Source organism: Myotis lucifugus, unplaced genomic scaffold (genome assembly GCF_000147115.1).
Source record: "Myotis lucifugus unplaced genomic scaffold, Myoluc2.0 scaffold_39, whole genome shotgun sequence".
Lineage (NCBI taxonomy): Eukaryota > Metazoa > Chordata > Mammalia > Chiroptera > Vespertilionidae > Myotis > Myotis lucifugus.
The window spans coordinates 486,177-513,715 of NW_005871087.1; the positions used below are offsets into that span (position 1 = coordinate 486,177).

Sequence of the window (27,539 nt, forward strand, 5' to 3'; positions counted from 1 at the left end):
CAGAGGACCGGAGGACGGAGTGAGGCATCCCTTTCCTAACGGTCCTCGGGAGGAGCTCGGCCTCTGGGACTGCGTCACCCTCCCGTCGAGGGTCCCCCCTGCCGGGCGACTCCGCTCAACACGCCCGCCCGCGCCCGCGCCCTCCGCCCCGGCCTGGGAGCTAGCTGTCCGGCGCAGCCCCTTTTGGCATCGAGGCCTCCAGGTGCCCCAGCACGGAGGCGGAGCCCGCTACAGCCGCCTCCCCGGCGCCGCGGACAGGACCCCCGGGAGCTCGTGGCCCCAACCCTGAGGCTCCGGCAGCATCCCCAGCCTCCCGGGCTGTCCGCGCTCCTCCCTCTCCGAGCGCCGGGCGCGAAGCCTGAGACGCGAGCAGAGCGCAGCGCGCGGAGCCGAGTGGCGCTCGCCGGACGGTGGCCCAGGCACCCCCATCGGAGGCACCCCCGATCGCAGGCACCTCCGATCGCGGGCGGCCCCGATCGCAGGCGGCCCCGAGCCCAGGCAGCCCCGATCGCAGCCCGCACCCGAGCCCGCCCGCCCATGGACGCCCAGACCATGGCCTCCCAGGGACCCGGCCCCCGCGCCCGGCTCTGGACGGCGGCGCTGCTCCTGCTCGGTCTGCCGCGCCTCTCCGTGAGGGCGGATGGTGAGTGTCCTGGAGGCGTTGGGGTCCGGGGTGGCGCGTGGGGTTTGGGAAAGCGAAGCTCGCTGGGGTGCCCATCCGGACGAGCCCCGGAAAACCTGAAGCCTGGGAGAGAGCGAGGTGAGCGGCGGTCCCGCGACCCTGCATCCTCTCCCGGGCCACGAGTCTCAGCTCTCCCGGACGCCTCCCTTGAGCCCCTCAATCCTTCCATCGCACACCGGAGAAAGCCAGGGCATTGGTCCTGCAGTCCCGCCACGAGCTTTCCCACGATCTGCATGAAAGGTCTTTAACATGAAATCAAGTCCGGAGTGCCCTAGACCCCTCCTCTGCAGAGAGGTAATTTTCCACGGGGATTAAATGTGCTCCTGAGGGAAGGCCAGTGATTTTAGCTTGGTCCAGAAGACCCGAAAGATGAGTGGGAATCAACGAGGCAAAGGGGAGAGAAGAGTGGCCTGGGGTAGAGGGCACAGCACGTGCAAAGGCCCTGTGCTGCGAGTGGCAGGGAAAATGGGATAAATGATGGAGTGGCTGGAACCAGACTGCCAGGTGAGGATGTCATTGGACGCGAGGCTTCATATAAGTAAGGACCAGATTACTGCAGGTCCTGAAAACTGGCCCACCTTTTCTTGTTTTTGTTTTTTGTTTGTTTGTTTTCTGAACTGAATTGAGCTTTCAGTAGTTCCCTTAAATCAGCAGGATCACAGCCTTATTATCACTTCAGTTTCAAAAGCTAATTCAACCGTATTTTAATTTTGGAACAAAACCCCGTTGATTTGGGGCAGGAAGATCCGAAAAAAAAGAAGCCACGAAGGGTTTCTAGTAAGCCCGAGCTTGAGACAAATGAGACTGATGCAGGAGAAAAATCTGTGGCTTATTTAGGATGCCGTTGCATATGTTTCAGTGTCATTGCTGTTTAGCAAACAGGGTTGGGTGACACTAGATGACAAAAAGAAGCATGGTGTTTAGGGAAGAGGAAAGCAAGAAAAACCTCCCGACATTTTTGTGGAGTTTTTGGTGCTCTTGGTCCCAAGTTCGAACTTGAAGAACTCTTTGCTCATAATTGAGAATTGAATGTCTTTTTTCTCCATGTCCTCAGAGAAAGGGTTAGGAAACATTTTTAACTTCAAAGGCTCCTGGTGATCACGGTCAATTTTTAATTGAGATATAATTTGTGTGAAACTTATCATTTTAAAAGGTACACTTCAGTGGTTTTTAGAGTATTCATTATGTTGTGCAGCCATCACCACTATCTAATTCCTAAAAATTAATTTCATTTAAAAAATTCCCATATCTATTAGCAGTCAATCCATTGTTGAATCTTGTATTTTTTTCCTTTTGCCTGACATTGAGTCATGAAAATTAAGCTGATTTTAAAGAATCCAAGTGGAATAAATTGGAGGTAGTGTTAACTTTTGAACAATGTATACTATTGTACCCATTTTAATACTGTTTAAAGAAATATTTCTGCAATCTACAAGGCTTTAGAGTTTCACCCCATTATAACTGCTTAAGTTAGATGGATATGGATCAATATTTTGTGTCTATCTGGCTGGACGTGGGTCACAGAAAATGGGAGGCAGAAATATTATTGGATTAGGACAGTGGTCGGCAAACTCGTTAGTCAACAGAGCCAAATATCAACAGTACAACGATTGAAATTTCTTTTGAGAGCCAAATTTTTTAAACTTAAACTATATAGGTAGGTACACTGTTATTAACTTAATTAGGGTACTCCTAAGGCTTAGGAAGAGCCACACTCAAGGGGCCAAAGAGCCTAATGTGGCTCGCGAGCCGCAGTTTGCCGACCATGGGACTAGGAGACAGTAAGAATAGCATCCAAGCATGCTTCCTTGTTACTATTTGCCAGAAATGCCTGTTTCTCTCTCATTCTATCTTTCCTTCTCCCCTCTTCCCTAGTGGGAGGTTATAGGCACGCTTCCTTTCAAGAAACTCCATTTGCTGAGCTCCAACTTTTATAGTAGAGCCATTGAAGAATTATAACCTATATTATGAAAGGATTCTTTTCTTTACTAAATATATGCTTAACTACCACCACTTTCCACATTTAATTTGTGTTCAACAGTAATGAAAGGAGGGCGAAGAAATGTTCTTCTAAACTGTGATGCATTACAGACATTCGAAGAGAGAGCATTGGACTTATCAAAAACGCTATGGACTATTAAAACATGGACTTATTAAAAAAATAAGTCAATGAGGTAAATTCAAATGAAAAACATTTAATTTATATATGCATCTCATACATAAAAGAGACCTGCCACTGTGCTTCTAAAGTACTTTTGAAACTGAAAAATCTTCATATGAACTGAATGCAAATGACTGTATTTGCGTAATGATTATAGGAAAAGATTCATAATTCAACAGGTAATTTATTGAGTATCTACTATATGCTAAGTATTGTCCTTGCTGTTGAGGACAGAATGGTGAGGAGAAACAGGTTCTTGCTATCAGGGAACATCAAATCCAATGGAAGAGAGAGGCATTAAGCAAATAATTATATGAATGAAATGTGACATTGTGACTTTTTAAAGGTTTTTAAGTATACTAATATTACCAAAACTGTACTAACATATCACAAAAGTTGTAGGAAATATTTAAAAACTGCAAATAACAGGATGACTTTTATTACATTCTAGAATATTTCCCCCCCCATCTGGCTCTATTTTTGTTCATCAGTTTATGTTGTTCAATATAGTCTACAAATGAGTGAGATCATATGATATTTATCTTTCTCCAACTTATTTCGCTTAGCATGATGCTTTTAAAGTCTAGTTTGTTGGATATGAGTATTGCTACTCCAGCTTTTTTTTTCTTTTCCATTTGCATGGAAAATTTTTTTCCATTCCTTCACTTTCATCGTGTGTGTGTTCTTTGTTTTGAGGTGGGTCTCTTGTAGATAGCATTTAGTTGGGTCCTGTTTTTGTATCCATTCAGCTACCCTACACCTTTTGATTGGAGCATTTAATCCATTTACATTTAGGGTTATTATTGAGAAGTACTTATTTATAGCCATTTTAATTCTGTATGGCTAGATTTCTCTCTGTTCCTTCTCAGCAATCCCTGACAGCAATCCCTTTAGCATTTCTTGTAATGCTGGCTTGGTGGTGATGAACTCCTTTTAGCCTTTTTTTTTTTTTTTGTCTGGGAAGCTCTTTATTTGACTCTCTATTTTGAATGATAGCTGTGCTGGATATAGTAATCTTGGTCTCAGATCCCTGCTTTCCATTACCTTGAGTACTTCATGCCATTCCCTTCTGGCCTGTAGAGTTTCTGATGAGAAATCAGGTGTGAGCCTTATGAGAGCTCCTTTGTAGGTAAGTTTTCTTTTCTCTTGCTGCCTTTAAAATTCTATCTTTAATTTTTGGCATTTTAATTATGATGTGTTTGGGCGTGGGTCTGTTTGGGTTCCTCTTGTTTGGGGTTCTCTGTGCCTCCTGAACTTGTGTGACTTATTCCTTTACCAGGTTAGGGAAGTTTTCTACCATTATTTCTTCAAACACCTTCTCTATTCCTTTCTCCCTTTCTGCCTCTTCTGGCACACTTACCATTCTAATATTGCTACGTTTCACATTGTCCCACAGTTCCCTTAAGCTGTCCTCCTGTTTTTTAATTGTTCTTTCTTTTTTGGTTCTCTAATTGAGTGATATTTTCAACCCTGTCTTCTAATTCACTGATTCGATCTTCAGCTTCCCCTAATCTGCTGTGTATTCCTTCCAATGTGTTATGTCATTCTTTATCTCGGACTATTCTTTTTTCATAGTTACTATATCTTTTTTCATACTGTTAAGCATTTTTAACATCATTACTCTGAACTCTGTTTTAGATAAATTTCTTATCTCTGCTTCATTTATCTCTTCTTCTGGAGAATTCACTCGTTCTTTCATTTGGGAGTCATTTCTTTGTTTCCTCATTTTGGTTGTCTGTTTGGGTTTGTGACTATGTTTTAGGTAGATCCTAAAATCTCTAGTGTACCTCTCAATCTCTAGTGCAGAACAGTGTTAAATGCTGTTTATGACTAATTGGATCAGGCAAGGACTCAAAGCCTTCAGAGACTGCCTCTTTCTACAGACTGATAGGATACCAACTTGAATTGCTCCCAGGCAATCATCCTCAGTTGTGGTGAGAATTTTTTCAAAAGGGTGGGGCAGTTGCTTCTGCCTGGAGGCTGTTTCTTTTAATCTCTTAAGTGGCCTCAGGGCAAGGTATTTTCCAATAAGGTGTGTTTACTGTCTTCCCCCCAGGCAAGGCAGATGTGTATGTGGGAAAGATGTCCTCTGCTGTGTGAGGCAATGACTCAGCCCAGGAAACCTGGGGTGTCTGCCTTCTGAGCTCTATCCCCTGAGTCCCCAGTCCTGGGTTCTGCTCTCACAGCTCTAGTCCACTTCACCCTCCCTCTGACAGAGCACAAGGAGGGTGGCTCCACAGGGAATTTATGTGCATTGGCCCTTTAAGAGGGTGCCCGAACTTTCAGCTGCCACTCCCTGGCAGACAGCACCCCACCGCTTTTCACAACTAGATGTTATGTAGGCACCCTCCTCAGTTTGGTGCTCTCTGCTGGAGAGCCCAGCTTCGGGATTATATCACACAGTTCTCAGTGGCACACCCTCCCACACAGTTGAGATATCTCTCCGGACTTCAGTTGCCATCTGTGGGTGCTCAGCCAGCCTATTCGCGCCTCCGCCCCTCCTACCAGTCTCAATGCATTCTCCACCTTCGGTCCTTGGGTATCAGGGTTCTCTCCTGTGAGTTTTCCATTGATTATTCAGGAAGCCTTTCCTTATTTGAGTTGTAATTCCAGCTTGTTCCTGGGAGCATGTCCGTGCAGCATCCTCCTACTCCCACATTGTGATTTTGATACATAAGATTAAAGGACAGAGGTACTATGAGAGCACATCCTAGGAGATTTTGACTTGGTGTGGGAGAATCTGAAAGATGAGTATGTATAACTAGTCAAGGAGAGGGAAGAAAGAGTGTCTGAGTAGGGAATAGCAAAGAAACTGAGTGGCAGAGAAAATGGGACATGTGATAGAGACAGGGTCAGACAGAAAGGGAGCAACCTGTTATGTATGCGGTCACCCCAGGGCTGGGGTGGGCAAAAGAAGGCAAAGCTGAAGCCCGAATCAGTGCCTTAGACACCAAGTAACCCAACTCAGGGAAACGGGGCACTGAGCTTTGCCACGTGGTTTTTTTAAAACAACCTTTTTTAAAAAGAATATTTGGCCCTAACCCAGTGATGGCGAACCTTTTGAGCTCGGCGTGTCAGCATTTTGAAAAACCCTGCCGAAACCGGTTTGGCTCAGTGGATAGAGCGTCAGCTTGCAGACTGAAAGGTCCCAGGTTCGATTCCGGTCAAGGGCATGTACCTGGGTTGCGGGCACATCCCCAGTAGGAGGTGTGCAGGAGGCAGCTGATCGATGTTTCTCTCTCATCGATGTTTCTAACTCTCTATCTCTCTCCCTTCCTCTCAGTAAAAAATCAATAAAATATATTTAAAAAAAAAAAGAAAATCCCTAGCTTAACTCTGGTGCTGTGGTCACATATAGAAATTTTTTTATATCTGCAACCATAGTAAAACAAAGACTTATATTTTTGATATTTATTTTATATATTTAAATGCCATTTAACAAAGAAAAATCAACCAAAAAAATGAGTTCACGTGTCACCTCTGACACGTGTGTTATAGGTTCGCCAGCACTGCCCTAACCGGTTTGGCTCAGTGGATAGAGCGTCGGCCTACAGACTCAAGGGTCCCAGGTTTGATTCTGGTCAAGGGCATGTACCTTGGTTGTGGGCACATCCCCAGTAGGAGGTGTGCAGGAGGCAGCTGATGGATGTTTCTCTCTCATCGATGTTTCTAACTCTCTATCCCTCTCCCTTCCTCTCTGTAAAAAATCAATAAAATATATTAAAAAATAATAATAATAAAATAAAAAGAATATTTGAAGGGCTTATCCAGAAAAACATGCCAGAGCAGATGGTTCTATTATTATTATTATTATTATTATTATTATTATTATTGACAGTATTACAGATGTCCCCCATTTCCACCCCCTTGGGCCTCCTCCACCCTTTTTAAAAAAGAAGAGGGAAAAATGGGTTAAAACACCAGTGTGATTGTCAACGCCTAGTCCCAGGGCTGCGTGCCATGGGGTAATTGCTGCAGCTGGGTCTTGGGGCAAGTAGAAAACTACAGTTGTAGCAGGTGTCTGCTAGAGAGTGAGTGTGCTGAGCTTACATTCCATGGGTCCTCGATCAGCCTGTGCTCGTGCTTGTCCCCACACAGGGAAGCTCTTCGTGCTGGAGTCTCAGAACGGCTCTCAGGAGCTGGACCTGGAGGCGGCTCGGCTTTCCTGCAAGAGCAGGGGTGCTCACCTGGTGTCTGCGGAGGAGCTGCGGAGGGTGGTGCAGGACTGCACCTCCGCGGTGTGCGCCACGGGCTGGCTGGCGGACGGCACCCTGGGGTAAGTCAGATGAGCCGGGCTAGCTGTCCATCCAACTCATCCGGCTGCCCCACCAGGGCTCCTATGGGGGCTAAATAATTGTTTTAATGAGGTGTCAGGATAGGCAAAATGCAGTGGGCAGTGGCTTCCAGGGCATTCTTGTTTTGAATTCTCATATAAAAAAAAAAATTTTTTTTCTCTGCAGTTCTGTCAGTTTATTCCCCCTGACTTGGTTATTTTGAATTTCCTTATTAAATTACAAAAATAATAATGCTTGTAAAAAATTTTCAAATAATACAGGTATGTGTAAAGTACAAAGCGAGTTTGTCTCTTCTTCCCCACTTCGAGGTAACTGCCTGGTATATGTTCTTTATCTGTTCTTCTCTGTGCATATGCATCTGCACACATAGGGATAGGAAGATGGTCTGGAGGTGTGAAAATATGGCCACGGATTCTTTCACGTTGCTTCCATTGAGAAGTGGGGTCTGTGTCTTCTCCCTGTGAGTCAGGCCCAGCGGAGTATTGCCAGGAGCAATAGAATACAGCAGGCGTGATCCTATGTGACGTCTGAGATCAAGTCCGGGTTTCTGAGGACTCTCACTTTTGAGAGGCCATGTAAGAAGTCTGACTATCCTGAGATGCTGCGAGGAAGCCCAGCCCAGATGCCCCAAAGCGGTTCTTTCACCAATAGCCCCAACCAATGTCCTGGCCAGGAGCCACCACTAACTGCCGGAAATGTGAGGGAAGGTGCCAGGTGATTCCAGCCCTCAACTGCGGAGTTGTCACCAGCCTGTGAGTCTCCCCAGCTCAGGTTCTTAGACATTATGGAGCGGAGACAAGCCATCTCATTGTGCCCTGTCTGAGTTCCTGACCTGTGGAGTCCTGTGGAGAAGTCATTCCTGTGGCCAGCTAGGAGAAAACATCCCATGAATGTTGCTAACTGCTTCTTTAGACTGAGAGAAGGCAGGAGCCGTTCCACTGAGAAATGGGCTCCAAGAGCAAGACAATGACCCCGAAGATGTCTGGCTGGCAGATGGCCACAGAAAACACACACAGCCGTGCTGACTCACGTCTCCATGTGCTACATGTGAAGCAGCAATTGAGCAGAGAGGACACGTGAGGTCTCATCCAAAACTTGTCCGTGGATCTGAAACTGTGACTCTCTCTGCCTTATATGTTTACATCCAGATTCCTAAATACACAAAATATGTCCTGTGCATGCATTTTTCCACTATGTCATCAAGCGTGGGTATTTTTCATAATTCTGTCACCCTCATGGCATCAGATAACTAGGGTATTCAGCGATTCTGAAGAGCCCGCTCAGAGCCAGGCTTAGGTCTCCCGGGCATTACAGGTCAGGACTGAGTCATTGGAAAGGTCCATTCTCCCTGGGTTTGCTGTAAAGTGTTAAGATATCTTGGAGGATCTCTACATTGCTACGATGATAATTCTTTATAAAGCACTCATACTTAACTTGATATATTTACTTCATAACATATTAAAAATAGCTTTTCCATTTTAATGTTACTGGAACCAAGAAGTATCTAACCATTAGTATGTACATTTCACTGTGGGTTTTTCAGTCACAGCCTTCCCCCTTCCCTACCAAAAACCAATTGTTCAATGCACAGTGCATCCTGCAATTGGTGGCATAGTAGACAGATAGTAAATGGGATCTGTGTCTCCATGAATTTATTTTGAGTATATACATAAATCCAGAGAAAGACAGAGGTCTAGAAAATACAAAATTTGGGACCGCTTGTCTCCTAGGAGATGTTGCAGATTCTAATAAAGGGTGGCTGAAAAGCTGGTTAGCAATTTCAATAGCCTTGTAGGACTAGGAGGACAGAGATTTGAATTCAGGTTTTGTGCAGGTGGGGGCCTAGGGAGTCCTTTGCTTTGGGTTGGAACATTGCAAAGGCTGTAGGAGTAAACTGCAAGAAGCACACAGGTCCTCAGAGGAGCTGCAGCATAGCTTTAAATCCTCGTAACTTAATCCTGAATTTGGGTTAAGATGATACTGGAGTCCTAGTGCCCCAGGTAGCTAGCAGAACTGATTTTAAAAATCATTTCTAGAGGGAGAAAACATTACCTAGGCAGCTGATTTCCACAAATAATTTTACCAAGCATAGGGTTTGTCACACAATATGAAATAACCAGTCTCATGAGAAGCTAAGCCAACAAGAACAAAAATAGCCAGTAGAAAATCTAGATATTAGCAGCGGTAGATGCATTCTTTAAAATAACTCTTTAGAGTGTTCAGAGATACAGAGCCAAGAAAGGTAATTTTGGCAGAAGACTGAAAACTATAAAAATAACCAAATGGAAAACCTAGAATGAAAAATATAATCACTGAAATTAAGAATGTAATAGATGGTTCTAACAGCTGATTAAAAAGAGCCAAAGAAAAAATTAGTGAACTGGAAGATATTTTAGAGGAAGATGTTCAGAATTAAAAAAAAAAAAAAGATGAAATTTTTAGAAGAAAGGGTAAAAGGCAAAGAAGATGTATGTGATTTGAATTCCAAAAGGAGAAGAGAAGGAAAAGTAATATGAGACTTATCCACAGTTGAAGAAAAACATCCAGGCACAGATTCAAAAGCCCTACAAAGCCCAAGTAGGACAAACAAAAAGAAATTCACAACTTGGCACATCTGATTAGAGTCAAATACGAAGAAAAAAATATTAAAAGTAATAATAAGAAAAAGTACCTCAAAGGAGCAACAATAAAAGCCCAAAGATAATTGAATGATACCTTCAAAGTGTTAAAATAAAATTACTGCCAGCCTAGAATTCTATACCCAGTGAGGATATTTTCTAAGAACAAAGAAAAAATAAAGACATTTTCATACAAAAGGTAAGAAAATTCATCAAATTGGACCTACACTAAAAGAAACAGTAAAGGCAGGAGGAAAATAATTACAGGTGGAAGGTTGCAGATGCAAAAAAATGATGAATGGAAAGAGTAAATGGAGGTGGGGGTAAACTGAAATTACATAATTCCATAAAGCAGTAATAATAATACTAAATACTAAAAAAATGGTATTATCAACCAGGAAGTATTTTAAATATGTTAGTACATAGTATTTTAAGTATTTCAAGTAGTGTCATTGGGGAAGAAAGTAAAAGTAATATTAAATTTTAGTAAGTAGAGGAAACATGATATAACTTCTGGGGTAGCCACTAAAAGAATAGTAAAAGGATATATAACTTCCAAACCAATACAGAGGAAAGAGAATGCCAAGAAAATAATTAAAGCAATCAAAATGGGAAAAAGAAGAGAGAGAAAGGAACCCATGGGATGCTACTAAAGCTATACCTAGAAATGTAAAGCATTTAAATGCTCCTGTTAGAAGAGGGGAAAGGCTTAGGATTCATGACTAATGATTCATCTAAAGAAATATGAAGAGCAAAACAAACCCCCTCAAAAAGAGAAGAGCAGAATTTTATGAATTTTTTTAAAAAAACATATACTAGAAGAGATACACAATGTATGTATGGCCTCTGAAACTTGAATTCATACATACAACCTCACCTTAAGCATCACCTATGTCTTCCTGACTTTAGACCTTTGTTTGGGGAGAATGTTTCTGATGCTTTCAGCCAAAGCTCCTGAATCAGAGAAATATCTGCTGCTTCCAAGCTGTCAGCTCTCCTACCTTTCTTCTAAAATTTTCATCTTTTTTTTTCTGTCTTCTTTGTCTATTTCAGGACAACCGTGTGCAGCAAGGGGAGTGGTGAACAGCACATCATGAAAGCTGTGGATGTGAGAATTGAGAGCAACCCGGCTCCTGGCGGCACATACAATGCCCTTTGTATTAAGGATGAAGGTCAGTGCCAGAGCCTTTGTCAAGGTTCTGGAGGGTGTGGCCATGGGGTTTGCCACCGTAGGTTGTGTTCTCTAGAAGCCGACCTTGAGTTGAGGATTCACTCAACATGGCGTATCGGGGAGACTTCCAAAGAAAAGCCAATAATACAGTGGAGAAGGGAACAGGAAAAGGAAGCAGACCAAGCAATAGTGAAATACTAAGCAGAGTCCACAGTGGTGTTGAGGTGGGTGGGGGGTAACTTTGGCTCATGTGCAAGAGCAGGGGTATTTATACCAATGCGCCTGTCAGTCATTGGCTAAGGGCTGCTTCAGGGAGATGTGAATTCCTGGGCTCCTCTGGCTTTTGATGTGCACAGGCAAAGGGTTCCAGTAGCCTGGGTGCCACACTCCAACCCAGGTGCACAGGTGCCCGCCAGGAGCCCCCGTGCATGGGCAGGGTAAAGGTATCTAGGGCAGTGATGGCGAACCTTTTGAGCTCGGCGTGCCAGCATTTTGAAAAACCCTAACTTAACTCTGGTGCCGTGTCACATATAGAAATATTTTGATATTTGCAACCATAGTAAAACAAAGATTTATATTTTTGATATTTATTTTATATATTTAAATGCCACTTAACAAAGAAAAATCAACCAAAAAAATGAGTTCGCCTGTCACCTCTGACACGCGTGTCATAGGTTCGCCATCACTGATCTAGGGAATGTGAGCAACCCCTGAACGTGTCTGTTACAGTCACTGATACAGCCTACCCTTCTGTCTCTCTTCATGGTAGTCAGCACACTGAAAAGGAAAAAAAAAAAAATTCCTTTTCCCCCAAATGGAATGTATAGGATTTAGGAAACTGATGGTAGGAAGGAAAACTCAACTTCCTCCTGGGAAATCAGCTGAGTGATGAGGAGAAAAACCATAAAGGAGTCTGCAGGGCAGCATTTCGTGTGCACTGAAATAAGTCCACGGTCATTATCAGAAACACAAGCTGTTTGAAGGGAATGTTCATGCAAATGGAGAGAAAGCCAGCTGCTTACCCATCAGTCACAGACCTCAGCACAGGGACCGCTTCGTTGCACACTGGTCTCACCTGGGAAGTTTTAAGAAACACTGATGCCCGGATGTCAGCCCTTGATAATCTGATATAAATGTTCTGCATATTGGTGTTTTTTTTAAAGCTCCCTGGTAGTTTTAACATGTCGAGCAGTTTGAGAGCTACTTCTCTAATGCAGAGTTTCCCAAATCTCCCTGAAGATGGGAATACCAGGTGAACTTCTTAGAGATACAAACCCTCACGCTGCACCCTCGAGGCACCAAATTCTAACCTCCTTTAAAAAGTCCAGGAGCCACAGTAGGGCTGAAGGCCCTGGCTGGTGCTTATTAGATGCTTGTTAGTGACAGGATTCTCTGCCGCTATGGGGTTTTCCTCCAAGAAGGTCTGTATTTGCGGATTGCTGTTTTTCTAAAATCACATTAAGTAAATTAAATGAATCCCAAACAGGCAAAGGTTCAGATCCCTGAGGGAGACAAGACAGGGCCAGAAGAAAAGCAGCATGACCTTCATTCTTTAGCGTTTTTAAGTGAATATGCAGGGCTTCTGAGTCTTCTCTCCTTCCTCTGATAAACAAGAGGTATCAGTTAGCTTTTGCTGTGTAACATAGCATCCCAAAGGTAGTGGCTTAAAACAACAACTGTTTATTTAGTTCATTATTTTTTTTTTGCCAACAAGTTGGATTTGTCTGCTGGTCTCAGCTGGGCTCATTCATGAGTTGCTAGTTAGGTGGCCTTGCTTCTGGGAGAGGGCTGGCTATTGGCTGGGGTGTTGGGGGTGACTGAGCCATGTGTTTCTCATCGTCCAATAGGATAGCCTGGGCTTTCCACTTCATAGGTCTTTAATAGGTTGTGTGTATGCAAGTGTGTGCCCCTTTTACCTAGAATGGTAGTGCATGAAGCCAGAGGTAGAAAACATCCATTCACATCCTATAGGGCACCAAGGTCAAAGCCGTGATGGTGACTCCAAATTTGAGTAATCGCCAAGCCGATATAATGTGCCTCCTGATATATTGCACTCAGAGGAACACAACTTCAACTCAGTAGTATTCCTGCCCCAAATGCATAATTGTGAGGAAATATTAGCCAAACTCAGATTAAGAAACATTCTATAAAATGACTGGCCTATACTCTTTAAAAACATGTATAAGGATAAGGAAGACTAAGCAACTCTTCTAGATTAAAATAGACTAAAAAGACTTGACAACTAAATGAAATTTGCGATCCTAGATTGTATCCTGGACCATGAGAAAATAGCTATGATTGATGAAGTCTGAATATGGATTATGAATTAGATAATAGTATTGTATCAATGTTTAAATTTTCCTGATTTTGGTAACTGCACTGCAGTTATGTAGGAGAATATCCTTGTTCTTGGAAACACATTCCAAGGTTTTTAGGGACAAAGGGACAGCATATCTACAACTTACTCTCGAATGGTCCTGAAAAGAATTACAGGCACTGATACACATACATACATATTCCATATATTTGTCTCTCTATATAGATATCTATATATATCTATACATATCTATCTATCTATCTATCTATCTATCTATCTATCTATCTATCTAAAACTATGGCCCACGGGCCACATGCAAATACAAATATTGTATTTGTTCCCGTTTTGTTTTTTTACTTCAAAATAAGATATGTGCAGTGTGCATAGGAATTTGTTCATAGTTTTTTTTTTTAAACTATAGTCTGGCCCTCCAACGGTCTGAGGGGCAGTGAACTGGCCCCCTGTTTAAAAAGTTTGAGGACCCCTGATCTAGAGAGAAGAATGATAAAGCAAATGGGGCCAAATGAAAACGTGCTGGTGAATCTGGATAAAGGGTCTTATGGGAGTTCCTTACTTAGTCTTACACTTTTCCTGTAACTTTGAAATTATATAAAAATAAGAAACGTCAAAAAAATAAAATGATCTACATACTCCTAAAAACAACACAGCTGTAACAATAACAATGGCGGCATGTGTGTGTGTGTGTGTGTGTGTGTGTGTGTGGAATCCGAGTCATGAAGAGCCAACCTGTGAAGGAAATTCATGATGCCGATCAATGTATGTGAAGATTGATGCCGTTTTAGTGAAACCTGCACGGAATGTGGATCACTCGAGTCAAAGCGCTCAAGAGCCCTGCATCCCAGAGCAGTTGCCTGAGCCTCGCCTCCGGCCATCTCCCGGTCACCGGGAGAGGCTGTGTGGAGAGGACTGGAGTCTTAGTCCTAATGGCCTGATTGTGAGGAGGCTGCAGGTGGGCCATTTAGGGGACCCAGGAATGCTGAGGTGGGACTAAGGTCAGAGGGCTGCTCCCTTGGGCACTCAGGGAGAGCTCCTGTTCCCCCACCTTTCATCCTTTAGGAAGAGCATGTAAGCTGTGCCCACATGGTCCTCCGCCCTGCTTCGTGGAGCCTTTGTTGACAGCGAGGTCAATAGGGAAATCTGTGCTGAAGGAAGGCGTGGTGCCTGAGCAGAAGCTGAGACAGGTGGTTCCATGTGGTCCCTCAGGAGTGAGTGTCTGTGAGGTCTGGTCCAGCATACCACCCCGCACAGTATCGTCTCCAAAGGTTGCCTTTTCCCCAATGCTGCTCCATGTGTTGGTTAGCTCTGTGCGTGCCAACTCCAAAAACGGCAGACGGCTTCCTTATAAAGAGCCCAGAAGGAAAACAGAGCCCGTGGAACATTTAGACAGCTTCCTCCTCTGTTTCTTTTTTGAAATAAAGTCCTTCATGAATGTAGACTTTTCTCATTTTCCTTCCAGTACTTTGTCTCACCGAGAGTGAATTTCCAGTCCTGCGGTGATCTCACTTAAACTAATAAGTGAAGTTATTTTTAACCGACGGGATGTGGATGAAATAAGCTGCCTCCACTTGGGTTCTCTGGCTCTGCTTCTCTTGGCAGTTTGTCTGGGGTCGACGTGTGGGGTCTGGAGTGGGCCCACAGGGTTCCACTCTGAGTGTGCTTCTGTCCACCACCTCCCAAGCCAGGCTGGCTGGCTGCTCTTCCCCGCCAGCCCACCTCACCCACCCCACCTTCTTAGCACCGTGTTCTACCTCCCTTGCATATTTACCTATTGCCTATACTTCCCTTAAAAACAGAAGTGGAATCATTCGCTTCTTTATGTCATCAAGAAGAGAACTGGATGCTCATCTTGAGAGCTATGAGGAAATTTTGAGAGTAACCAATTCTCAGGTCTCCTTGGAGGAGGCCCCAGGCCTCAGGATTGGCTTTGGGGAAAATTATTTGGCTGCAATCAGGTGACGGAAACCAACTGTAGTGCTTTGAACACCTGATAGGACGTATTTAGTTCAGGGTCTCCCAAGGGAGTGTGGAAGGTTCTGAGCTCATTACCATTGACCTGACCTTGGCCATTTGTTTTTGTCGAGGGTAATGTAAAGTCCAGTGCTCAGACTTGTGGGTGATTCAGTGGAAGGATAGGTGGATGAATGAATGGATGAACAGATAGAAAGATAGACACACAGACAGACAGCTGGATATAGAGTTCTCATTCCCACCCTCAAGGAGTTGACAGTATAAGTAAGAGTTGAATATGTTTCCTGACACAGAGGAGGAGGGTACTTAGGAGACTTCCTGAGTCTGCCATTTGAAGTGGAATTTGAAGATTCTGTTTCTGGAAATAATTATTAGTGAAGGGAGGAGAGGACATGGCAGACAGGGAGAACAATGGTTTGGGGAGACTAGCTCTGAGACAGCCATAGTACTCGTTCCAGGAGAATGAGTTGGATTCAGAACATCCCCACTGGCTTGAGTAGCTGCTGGGCATGTCTGAGGTGGATTCAGAGGTAGCCTAAATCATCCCCATCTCAGTGAGCAGTGAGGCCCCCTCCTCTGCCACCTACACCTCAGGCCCGGACAGTATCAGGTCTTCCTTTCCAAAAACCTAGGCTGGATCAGTCCTGACACTCAAACAATCAATTCCCAGGAACACAGGGTGTCTGAGCAGCCAGAGAAATTGTGCCATTGGGTCTGTGTTCTGATGGATCTTACGAACCATTTTGTTTTGCCCTTCCTCCCTCACTTCCTGTTCAGCCAACGTGTGCTTGGCTGCATTTGGCTTGAGGGAACTGGGCATTCAGTTATCATCATTACTTGAAGAATGACTCAAAAGACCAGCAATCTTCAACTTACTTGGGAAATGGAACTCATATTTATTTATGTCCCTGTTACGTTCCAGACACATGTTATTGGGCACTGGGCAAGGCATAAGCTCATTGAATTCTGCTCACAAACTAATGAGATGGGTTTCATTAGCTCCATTTTATATTTTAATATATTTCCTAATTACAAACAGGAACATGTGGCCATTGTGATGGAAAGTATAAAGAAAGTGAAAATCACTCATAATCAGTCCAGATGTAGAACATTTCCTTCACCCCAGATAGTTCCCGGGAGCCCTTTTCCACAAGTGCTCTCCTCTCCCAGCAGAGCCCGAGGCCATTTCTGTTCTGACTGCTGTCACCATATATTAACTTTGCCTGTTTTTTGAGGGTGTGATAGTTACCTAGAGCAGTAGTTCTCCAAGGGTAGTCCCTGGACCAATACTATTCACATCACCTGGGAACTTATTATAAATGCAAATTCTTGGGCCCTAACCTTGACCTACTGACTCAGAAACTCAAAAGCACAACAGAGTGCCCAGCCACGGTGGCTCAGTGGTTGAGCATAGACCTATGAACCACGAGGTCACGATTCAATTCCCAGTCAGGGCACAAGCCCCAGTTGTGGGCTCAATCCCCAGTGGGGGGTGTGCAGGAGGCAGCCGAACAATGACTCTCTCTCATCATTGACGTTTCTACCTCTCCCTTCCTCTCTGAAATAAAAACACACACACAGCAGAATGTGTGTTACACGTCCTTCAGGAGATTCTGATGCACATTCATGTTTGAGAAGCGACACAGAGTTTGAGGACAAATAACATTGGGTGGAATGGGGAAGACAGTGCTGGTGTGTGGTGTGCTGGGTGGAGTAAGGTGGAGCTGGGCAGGTGGTCACAGAAGTCAGCTTCTTCAAATAGCGCAGGGAAGGAGGAGATTTGGGTTGGAATTTCTCCATCCCTGGTTTGTGGAATAATAATGGGGGTTGCGGGCTCTTCTTGAGAACTTCAAAAATCATGATGGAAGCCTTAAACTTTCTCAAAATGAAAGCATCAACCTTCGTATGAGTTCTAAACTCTGTGGGAACTGGTTCTCAGAAGATCTGAATGGCAAGCAACTGTCCCCATTTAAATGGAAAATGAGCCCTGGCCGGCATGGCTCAGTGGTAGAGCGTCAGCCTGCGGACTAAAGGGTCCCAGGTTCCATTCCGGCCAAGGGCACATACCTGGGTTGCAGGCTCCATCCCAATGGGGGGTGTGCAGGAGGCAGCCCATCAATGATTCTCTCTCATCATTGATGTTTCTATCTCTCTCTCCTCCCTTCCTCTCTGAAATCAATAAAGAAATATATTTTTTTTAAATAATAATAAATGGAAAATGAGAGTCTAGGAATTAAGGAAGGAACAAGGAGTCAAGGTCGTGCGATTTCAGATAACTCCTCCCACCACCTCACACTAACTCCTCAGGCACACCCCTGCCGACACCCCCTTCTGCAAGCAAAATTCAGGTCTCTTTCAAGGATGACTCAACTGGACAAGAACTGCACCTACCGTGAGAAGGAGGAGGCCAGGCACAGCGGCTTCAGGTGGCAGGACGCAGAGCACTGGATGAGCCGACTGCCGTGGAGGACGCGGACTGCTGCTGCCTCTCTGCAGCCGGGCCATGACCCCGCGTCACCCCACACGGCTGCCTGTATGCGGGAGGCAATCCCGGAGGACTTCCTGCACCAGATGAAGGAGATGCCGGCAGATGAAGGCCTTCAGAAGCAGCGGGCGCCCGGCGGGAGGAGCACAAAGAGCCGCAGCGCAGGACCAGGTGCGGGGCTGCCTGGAGAAGGAGGCGGCCATGGTGAGCCGGGCCCTCCAGCCCTTCACGCCCAGATGCTGCCCAACCCGGGCCCAGCGCTGGCCCCGCAGGCAACGGCAAGGACAAGGACAAGGACAAGATGCCGCCCAGCTTCTGGGTCCCGTCGCTGACCCCCGAGGCCAAGCCACTGAGCGGGAGAAGCCGAGGCGCCCGAGGGAAGCCTCTGCGCATGTCCGGGCTCCGTGGGCCACGTGGGCTCATCTCGCGCCGGGAGCGCCACGTGGGCGCCTGACCCTCCGCCTGAGCAGCCACGCCCTGCGCCGCGCTCCGCCCTGGGGGGTGGGGTTGGGTGGGGTGGGGGGGTGATCACCTGGAGGACACGGAGAGGTGGATTCAACAAGCTCAGAGACCAAGACATAATGAAGCTGCAGGCAGAGAAGGCACGGCCTGTGCTGCAGGCCTGAGAGCGCGGAAGACCCAGTAAAGGACTTGGAAGCACAAAAAATAAAAATGGAAAATCAGTCATTGTTCGTTAAATCTAATTGTTTGAAAGACAAGAGCTTTGCTCAGCTGGCGTGGTTCAGTGGTCAAGCGTCGACCTATAAAACAGGAGGTCAATGTTCCATTCCCCATCAGGGCACATGCCTGGGTTGTGGGCTCCATCCCCAGTAGGAGGCAGCCAATCAATGATTCTCTCTCATCATTGATGTTTCTATCTCTCCCTCTCCCTACCTCTCTGAAATCAATATATATATTTTAAACGAGAGATAAGATCTCTTATAAAATCTCATCCCTTGAAAGGGAAAATAATAGAGATTGCTCTTCCCATTGAAACCCAGCTCTTGAGACTCCCCAAACTCCAATCACTATCTGTGGAATAAACTGACTATAGCAGTGAAAACGGCCCAAATGCAAGTTTCCCTAAAGAGGAGAATAGGGCCCAGGTATATAGACAGCTGTTTTCCATCGCTCCTTCCTGAAGTTAAAGGTGGGAAGGTTCCTGAAAGGAATTAATTCAAGTTGCACCTGGCGTTGGGTGGTGGTTTTGGCACTCAGGTGGTTGTGCTAAGGCATGGGATTGGTATTTTGGAGCGTCCAAAGTCACACCACCTAAGAAGCGGAGTGTTTCCTGTCTCCAGCATTTGTGGGAAATCCAGAAACACAGGGTATGTGTGGGCAGCCTCAGGAGCATTGCTGCGGTTTTTCTGAGCCAGAATCTAGCCCATGCCATTCTGGAAATGACATCTGAGGGAGAAGGTCCCAGGAGTCTGCTAAGGTGTAGATTTGGCCAGAAGTTCTCCTTGACTCTGTTCCCCTGCTCCTGGCTTTTCCTCCCGAAGAGTTGGTGTTGTGCCCCACAGATAGAGGATGGAAGTATTGACTAGTCCTTTGAGAGTGAGTGTTTGATGAAGAGCCTACCGTTTCCTAAACCGGATCTGGTACGAGGAGAAAAGACTGGGACGTCCAGCGTGAGCTGTAGGTGGCCGAGGATGTTGGAGAGAGAGACAGAGCCTTTTGCCCCTGAGACACCAGCTGGCCTTTGGCGCAAACTTATTTGACTGAGGCTCATGAACTTGGTCCATGCTTCTCAGAATGCCCTGCTCGGACCAAGTGAACCCAAGGATGATGCCTCTCTGCTCAGTGGGGTGCCCCCGGCTTCGTGGCCATGTTCAGATGGCGGCCTGTTCCTCCTTGCCACATGGAGGGGATAAACAGCTGATCTCCTGGGCGACAGTCAAGGCAGTTTTGGTTAAAACACAACATTCTGTGCTGACTTCCTAAAGCACAACCACACCCTTCTTCATTCAAAATCCCTCCAGTTAAAGAACGTGCAGAGCAATGGCTCTCTGAGAAAATGCCACCCGAACCACAAGCTGTGAGGCCAATCAGGTGGCTTGCAGCACAAGTCATTTTCTATTTTCATCCTTTTTTTCGCATGTCTTCCTTTGAGCAATATGCTGCTTAGGTAACTCGACTGCATAAGGACTAAAGGCTTTCCTTTCCAACAGATAAAAGCCAGAAGAGGAAATTTGAACTGAATATTATTTCCTTTTTTGAAAAAGGTCTCAGTGCATCACTTTGATGCAGCAATTCCACGCCTAGAAGTTTTTTCCTAATGAAATAAGATATGTACAAAAATGTCCATCTGAGCTGCCCATTGTAGCATTGTTTATAACAGTGAAAACTTGGAGCCAACAGAAATGTCAGTGTAGTGATTAAATAATGTGTGTGGTAATGTAGCCTTCCAAAAGACTGAGGTAGTTTGTAGTTCTCATGTGGAAAGGCCGCTGAAATATTAGGGGGAAAATGACTTTGAGTTTCTGGTCTAGCCGGTAAGGAAAGAAATGGAATCAATAATTAATAACCTTCTAAAACAGAGTGAGTTCACTGGTGAATTCTCCCGAGTATTGAAGGAAGAAATTACGCCATTTCTCTACAATCTCTTCCAGAAATTGGAAGCAGAGGGAACACTTCCTAACTCATTCTACGAGGCCAGCATAACCCTAAGCTCAAAGTGAGAGAAAGACATTATAAGAAAAGTGTAGACCAATGCAAGTTAGCATAGATAGAAAAGTCCTCCACAAAATATTAACAATTTGGATCCAACAATATAAAAAAAAGACGTGTAGACCACAACCGAGTGGGACTTATCTCAGGTGTGCAAGGCTGGTTCAACATTTTAAAAAATCAATTAATGTCATCCATCACATAAACGGGCCAAGGAAGAAGAAGCACACCAGCAGACAGATAAATGCAGAAAAAGCTTTTGACAAAATCCAACATCCGTTATGATAAAACTCACAGCCAACTAGGAATAGAAGTTATCAACTTCTTCAACTTGATAAAGAATATTTACCAAACAAACAAGAACTACAGCTGGCATCATGCTTAATGCGGAGGGGGTGGGGAGGATTGAAGCTTACCCACTAAGATATTTTTTATATTTTAAATGGGATTGATTCTATCTGTAAGTACTAGAGAATACCCACTGGCCGCTTTGGGGTTGGAAGTCTGACCTGGTTGGCTCAGGCCCCAACTCTGTAACCATTAACCTCTTCCCTCAATTAACATCAATGAACCTGTCATTTCCCATGACAACTGAGAACCTTGATCTGTCCTATGGATCTCTGAGCCCGAGGGTCTCGCCTGAGCCGAGCATGGCAGCTCCCGCTGATGTGGAAGGAGGAAGGCTTGGGCCTCCCCTCCTCACCTTCTGGATTCCCTCACTGGCTAAAGCCGAGGGTGAGTCCCTTAGCGGCTGCCTCACGACCAGCCACAGATTTTTCAAAAGCAATTCACAAGTTTTAATACAAACCAGTCTACATTCATTTCTAAAAGGCTTGTTTCCGGAGGGGGGGGGGGGGAATTAAAAAATATATATACTAGTGTCGTTGAAAGAATATCCATCCTATGGAAGCGTTTATAAGAGTTTATTTGAGCCAAATTTTTGAGGATATGCCCCAAAGCAAGATCTCAATGGATTGAGAAAATGCTCAGGAGAATAGCGGCTTATTTTACACATTAGAATCAAAGGAGGAGACATAAAGAGAGTCATGTGAAATTCAAGAGGGGTAGAGTAAGAGGGCGGGAGCAAGCCAACCGGGGAAATCTCTAGAATTGGATAAAAAGCAGAATGGAGAAACACATACTTCTTTTACATTGGAGGGTTCAGCGTAGTTAATAATTAACATTTACAGCACATAGCGATGGCATGCAGGGAACATGCTAACAGTGAGGGGTTCTCTGAGCTGGTGGCCTTGTGCTCTGATGCCTGTGGTTGTGCCTCAAAGGGGCCTAGAAGAGAAAACTATCTGACATTTCAAAGGTGTGTTATCCTCGATGCATAAGAACAATGGACAGGGCTCACTTCATTAAAGATGGACCTTTGCTAAGGAAGCTGTGGGCCTGGGACCTGCCTGCCCTCCCCGGCCTGCCCAGTTAGGGATGTAGGATCAGAACATCCTGTGTGGTTACTTTTGGTCACGGAGTCTGTAAGGCCTGCCACATGGGCTGCCCCTGAGCTTGTCAGGTTTATTGCATAGTCCCTTTTGCAATCACGCCAGTAAAAACCTCACGGGAGAACTAGGGCAGGGAGTTAAAAGGAGACATGGGCTGTGTCCCCCAAGACTGACTCTGGGGCCAGCTTGAGGGCAGGCATGGGAAGAAGTTCCAGGGCCGGGTGGGGACTCTTCTCCAAGTTCAGATCCAAGAGTAAGGCTCCCCCACAGAGAGAACCCAAATGGAAGCTGCATATTGGGTGATAACAATGTGTGGGTGTAGGTTCGTCAATTGTAACAAATGTATCACTCAGCATGGGATGTTGATAGCAGGTGAGGCTGTGCATGTGTAAGGGTAGCGACGGAACTATCTGTACTTGCTGTTCAGTTTTGCTGGGAACCTAAAAATGCTATAAAAATAGTTTGTTTTTTAAAAATGTATGTTCTCAGTAACACATATATGATCCCATTTATGTTAAAAACCACACACACACACACACACACACACACACATAACTATATCCATCTATCCACGTGTGTGTGTGTGTGTGTGTGTGTGTGTGTCTGCATGTATTGCCATCAGGGCTGAGGTTGGAGGACGAGAGAGCCACCCTTGCTGTACTCTATAGTCTGTAACATTCTAGTTTTTGACAACGAGAACCTACTCACTTATGTAAATAAGGCCAAAAAGGGGAGCGTGGCCCTAGCCAGTTTGGTTCCATGGATAGAGCGTCGGCCTGCGAACTGAAAGGTCCAGGGTCAATGCTGGTCAAGGGCACATGCCTGGGTTGTGGGCTCGATCCCCAGTGTGAGGCGTGCAGGAGGCAGCCAATCAATGATTCTCTCTCATCATTGATATTTCTCTCTCTCTCCCTTTCCCTTCCTCTCTGAAGTCAATAAAAAAGAGTGGGGGAGGGCGCTACTCATCTCTGGTTCCCCCTTTCAAGGGTAATGTTGCCTGGAATAGTAAAATGCATATATGTATTCCTGAGAACATACATATTTTAAAAGCACAATTATTCATTCAACAAATATTTCTGAGTGCCTCGTCTGTGCCAGGCGTTCTGCCAGGCCCTGGGATGCCGGCATGTCGGGGAACCAGCCCCCGTGATCCCAGTTCAGGGTGCAGGCAGCACTCAGGGACGGGGAGAGTTGTCTTTTAGTTTGTTTTCTCCCAAACGGCACAAGGTCTGCATCGTTTGGGAAAGCTAACTGTGATTCCTCCTCCCCAGAGAAGCCGTGTGGAGACCCGCCTTCGTTCCCACACACCATCCTGCAGGGACGCACCGGCCTGGAGATGGGGGATGAGCTGCTGTATGTGTGCGCCCCGGGCCACGTGACGGGCCACCGCGAGAGCGCCTTCACCTTGCTGTGCAACAGCTGCGGGGAGTGGTACGGCCTGGTGCAGGCCTGCGGGAAAGGTAAGCCGCCCTGGGCCGGCCGCCTCCACCTGCCCTGACGTGGTGAGCAGAGCGTCACGTGGTGGGCTCGTCTCCACGAAGGTCCCTTTGAAAATGTTCAGACCTTTCCCCTGAGTTCGGGACGGGGTGACATGGCCACCGGGGTGTTCCTGCAGCATTTCCAATGCAGGGTATCCACGCCTGAGCTCCTCATCTTTGGTGCTGGGGGTAACAGGGAATAAAGCCCCCTCTTCTTCCTAAGGACAGGGTTGACCTTGGGTTGACTTTCTGGCTTATTTCCCTGGGAACCCGATCAGATGGGATGCCAGCTGTGATTCCAAGCAACAACCTTATGGTAAAATGAGGCCTGATGGGAGGACCGGGGCCGGGAGGACTGTCATGAACACAGGAGAGGAGCCCCAGCTGTGGCTTCCCTGAGTGCGGTGGTTCTTGGGACGGGGCATGACCTTGTGGGGACCCTGATAAGAGCTACTGGCTCTGTGGGGCATGGGGTTTGGAAACCAGGTGAGTCCACAGCCATGCATGCAGGTCCTATTCCCTGGCCCGTAAGCAGTCACAGGGGTGTCAGGGGTGGAGCAGGGAGAATCACTCCAGGACAGCTGTGTGGACAGCTGTGTGGACAGCTGTGTGGACAGCCCTCCATGACAAGAATTGCCTGCTGCTGCCCTTCAGCCTTGGGCTACTATCTGGACTGTAGGCTGTGGCAGCCATGTGAGTCCAAATGTTTAGTTAAGACTAAAAAGGCTTCTGATGGGCATTGAACTTCCAAAACCTGATCAGATTGATTTGGTTATTCACATAATGTAAGGTTTCTTTTTTACATAAGACCTTCTTAATAAAGGTGCTGCCAATATTCTCTCCCATGGCTTTTTCCTCTTGGAGTGTCTCTTAAGGAATAATGTTTTTTTTAAATTATTGTCTACTTTGCTACTTCTCATATTTTCTGTGAACCGTTACATTTTTTTCCTAGTCATTGGCAGACTGATATTCAAAATAGGAGCTCAATTTTTTTGTTAAATTAAAAGAATAAAATTCACCTGTCATGTTGTTTAAAAAGCCTCTAGAAACTTCCTCTCGGTGTACCTACTTGCCTTGTTGCATACCGGTAACAAAGGGATACCGACTGGGACAAGTTCTAGAAGCATGAGTGGAGCAATCTTCTAGCACTTTCCTTTGTGTCAATTCTGATCGTTCACCTGTCTCAGAAAACCAGGCAGCAGGCCCAGCCGGAGTTCCTGTTTGTTGCATCACCTCAAAGCGCACCCATACTCACCGCGAGATGGTTCATGAGCTGGCTTTCTCCTGCTCAGGCACCGAAGCCACACCATCCCGAGCCACACCTACCAGCCAAATGACATGTTTACTGGCCCCAGTAGAGCAAGAACTAAATGCGGGTTTTGTGTGTCTGAAATGGTGTTTATTTTCTCACTGCAAAGCAGAGTTGTTAGAGCTTTCAGCTGCTGGGCAGGAATCTTGGTTTCTACACTTGGCTGAGTATACAGACCGTTACAGTTTTCAATACTCTGTAGGTTTAATAGTTAACGTCTTCGTGTCATTATAAGTGTGTGTGTGTGTGTGTGTGTGTGACAAGAATACCATCACCAGGTATTTCACTCCCTTTTGCATGCATTTTTCCAGTGAACATCACCTTGTTTAAGGGAACTGTTTGAAATTGGAGAAAAGTCATCTTGGGAGAGTGGGTCAAACAAGGGTTTTGGAGTTGGACTCACCTGGGTTCGGATAACAACGTTCCTGGTACCGGCCGATTGGCTGTTCCTTCATTCACTCACCCTACATCCCTTCGCTTGGTCAGAGCCCTCATCGCTGTGTATGCAAAGTTGGGCAAAAGTGCCCCAACCCTAAAGAAAACTCTAGTAACCGGCTGCCTCAAAGGAGACAGTTGATGAAGTAGAAGGGAGGGGAGGTGTCGCAGAAGGCGACATTTTTAAAGGAAGTGTGTGTTTGCAGATGGAAGAAGTGCTCAGCGACCTTTGGCTTCGCAGTCTGAGAAGGTCCGGGCGGCCTGGTACTTTCAGTGAGTGTATGGGGAGTGGGCCACACTGCGGTGACAAAGGCTCCGAAAGGCCTTTAAGATCTTCCACCCCAAACCCCATGGCTTCTGCTTGCACTTCCTAGTCCAGGGGTCCTCAAACTTTTTAAACAGGGGACCAGTTAACTGTCCCTCAGACCGTTGGAGGGCCGGACTATAGTTTAAAAAAACACTATGAACAAACTCCTATGCACACTGCACATATCTTATTTCGAAGTAAAAAAACAAAACGGGAACAAATACAATATTTGTATTTGCATGTGGCCTGCGGGCCGTAGTTTGAGGACCCCTGTCCTAGTCTGTAGATCGGGAAAGTGAGTGACCCCTCACCCGACCAGCCCCGCTACCTCTGAGCTCAATAGCAGAGAGGGGGGCCGCTTCCTCTCCAGGCCTGTTGCAGCTGTGGAAGCGGGGCACCTTCTCCAGTGAGGGCCTGAGAAAAGAGTGGTCGTCAGCCAGGCCAGACGCGCCCTGGCCGTCTCTGTCCTGGGACTTGGTTGGGACTCTGTCCAGTGGGCTGACCTTTCCCAGATTCTGTTCTTTAACAGCTCTGTTGACGTGTAATTGGCATCCGGTAGACTGTACCCATTTAAAGTATAGACGTCTCTGAGCTGTCACAGGTGTGTGACCCAGGGAACCACCACCACCACCCAAACAAAGACCATCCGCATCCTCCCCGGGCCTCCTGTGCCCCTTTCTCGGCGAGGAGCCTTACGCACTGGACTTCTCCTTTAATCTTCACAAGTAGAAACGGTCTGTTCCAATGTACAGATGGGGAAACTGAGGCACGGGAAGGTTCAGTGATTTGCCTGCGTCACACAGCCAGAGAGAAGCAGAGCCAGGACAAAGCCAGGCAGGTCTCACTCCACCATCTGTATGGCCTCTGTGCTTCCGCCAGGGCGTCTAAACCTCGGCTCACCCTGCGAACGGGTTGTTCCCTCAGAGAGTTCCTCTGCTTTTTCTGTCATTTCTAAAGCTTTTCTTTTGTTTCCTTAAATTACCTTCGGTTTCTATTTTTCTTCATCTCTGGGACTTGACTTCCTTTACAGAATAAAACAGGAGACTGGAGCCGAATTCAGACTTTCCTTGTCAATATTGCCATATTTGTTCAGAGCTTCATCGAGCCAGTGGTTATTTCTGGCTTGTCTGGTTGTCTTTTTCAAAATTACTATTTTTAAAGGCTGAGTAGCCAAGACCAGAGAGAGAGAGAGAAAAAAAAAAAGAAGGTCCGTGTAGGCTTCCAGAAATGCAACAGCATGAAAAAAGATGCCCGGCCCTAGGATCATGCCAGGCTTCTGGCTCCGGCCTTGTGTACTTCGCCCTTGACCCTGTCACGCCCGGATAAACAACGCGGGCAGCGCACAAGTGAGCCTTCTCCTCTTACCCCGGAGCTCTATCTCTCTGTGGTCCTCTGTTTTCCTAAAGGTAGAAACACACAGGGAACGGCCTGGTTTTTGCCAAGAGAACCCACGAAGTTTACATTTCCTGGACCTGTTGGTCTAACTCACAAGGCCCCGTGTTGTGTTCGCACAGGTTTCAGGGAGAGGGAGGGGAGGGGAAGGGAGGGCTGGAAGGGATCGCTGGAGGATGAAGGAGAGTGGGAACCCAGGAAAGCAAGGGGAGCAGAGAGAAAAAGCACCTCAACTGGCAAGGAGCTGGGCTCCTGCATCTGGTGGATGGAGCGTCATTGTTGGTTGAAAGTCAGTGAGTAACAAACCTGACTGTCACTCATGAGGAGAAAAACAGGCTTGGGACACTTTTTCATGAGCAGACTATTTATAAACACTCGGTGTCCTCGTCTTCATTTGAGGTTTGGGGAAAACTGACATAGTCAGTGAGAGCCTGTTTCTGAGCCAGAACCTTGACTTGTGAGACTTGACTTGGGGAGATCAGAGGAGCTTAGCTCGGGGCCCAGGGCTGCCATCCAGAGATGCTTTTGGCTCAGGGAGCTGTGGGGGCAAAACCTCCAGACAACAGACAGAAAAACATACACACACTCTGAGCTCAGACTGACCATCAGGGTCCAGGTCAAGGCAGGCCTCCCCATAGCCAGTGGGCTGACCTTCCCCAGATTCTCAGCTCTTACCTTATATGTTAGGCCAGTGTTTCCTGTCCGTATTCCAGATACCTTCTGACTCTGGCGTATTTAAGCTCATGGGGCGGGTGGCCCGCGAAAAGGAATTTAGCAGG

General features: G+C 46.2%; 1 protein-coding gene across 1 annotated transcript in view; it reads left to right on the plus strand.

The window, feature by feature from the left end:
* The first annotated feature begins 438 nt into the window (after nucleotides 1-438).
* The window catches only part of SUSD5 (sushi domain containing 5), a 35,319-nt gene continuing 8,218 nt past the window's right edge, over nucleotides 439-27,539 (plus strand). Inside the window, exons 1-4 of the mRNA XM_014454795.2 lie at nucleotides 439-643; nucleotides 6,942-7,119; nucleotides 10,810-10,928; nucleotides 23,111-23,299. Coding sequence (XP_014310281.1) covers nucleotides 538-643; nucleotides 6,942-7,119; nucleotides 10,810-10,928; nucleotides 23,111-23,299 — 592 coding nt within the window. The 5' untranslated portion in view covers nucleotides 439-537. The remainder of the gene's footprint in view (nucleotides 644-6,941; nucleotides 7,120-10,809; nucleotides 10,929-23,110; nucleotides 23,300-27,539) is intronic.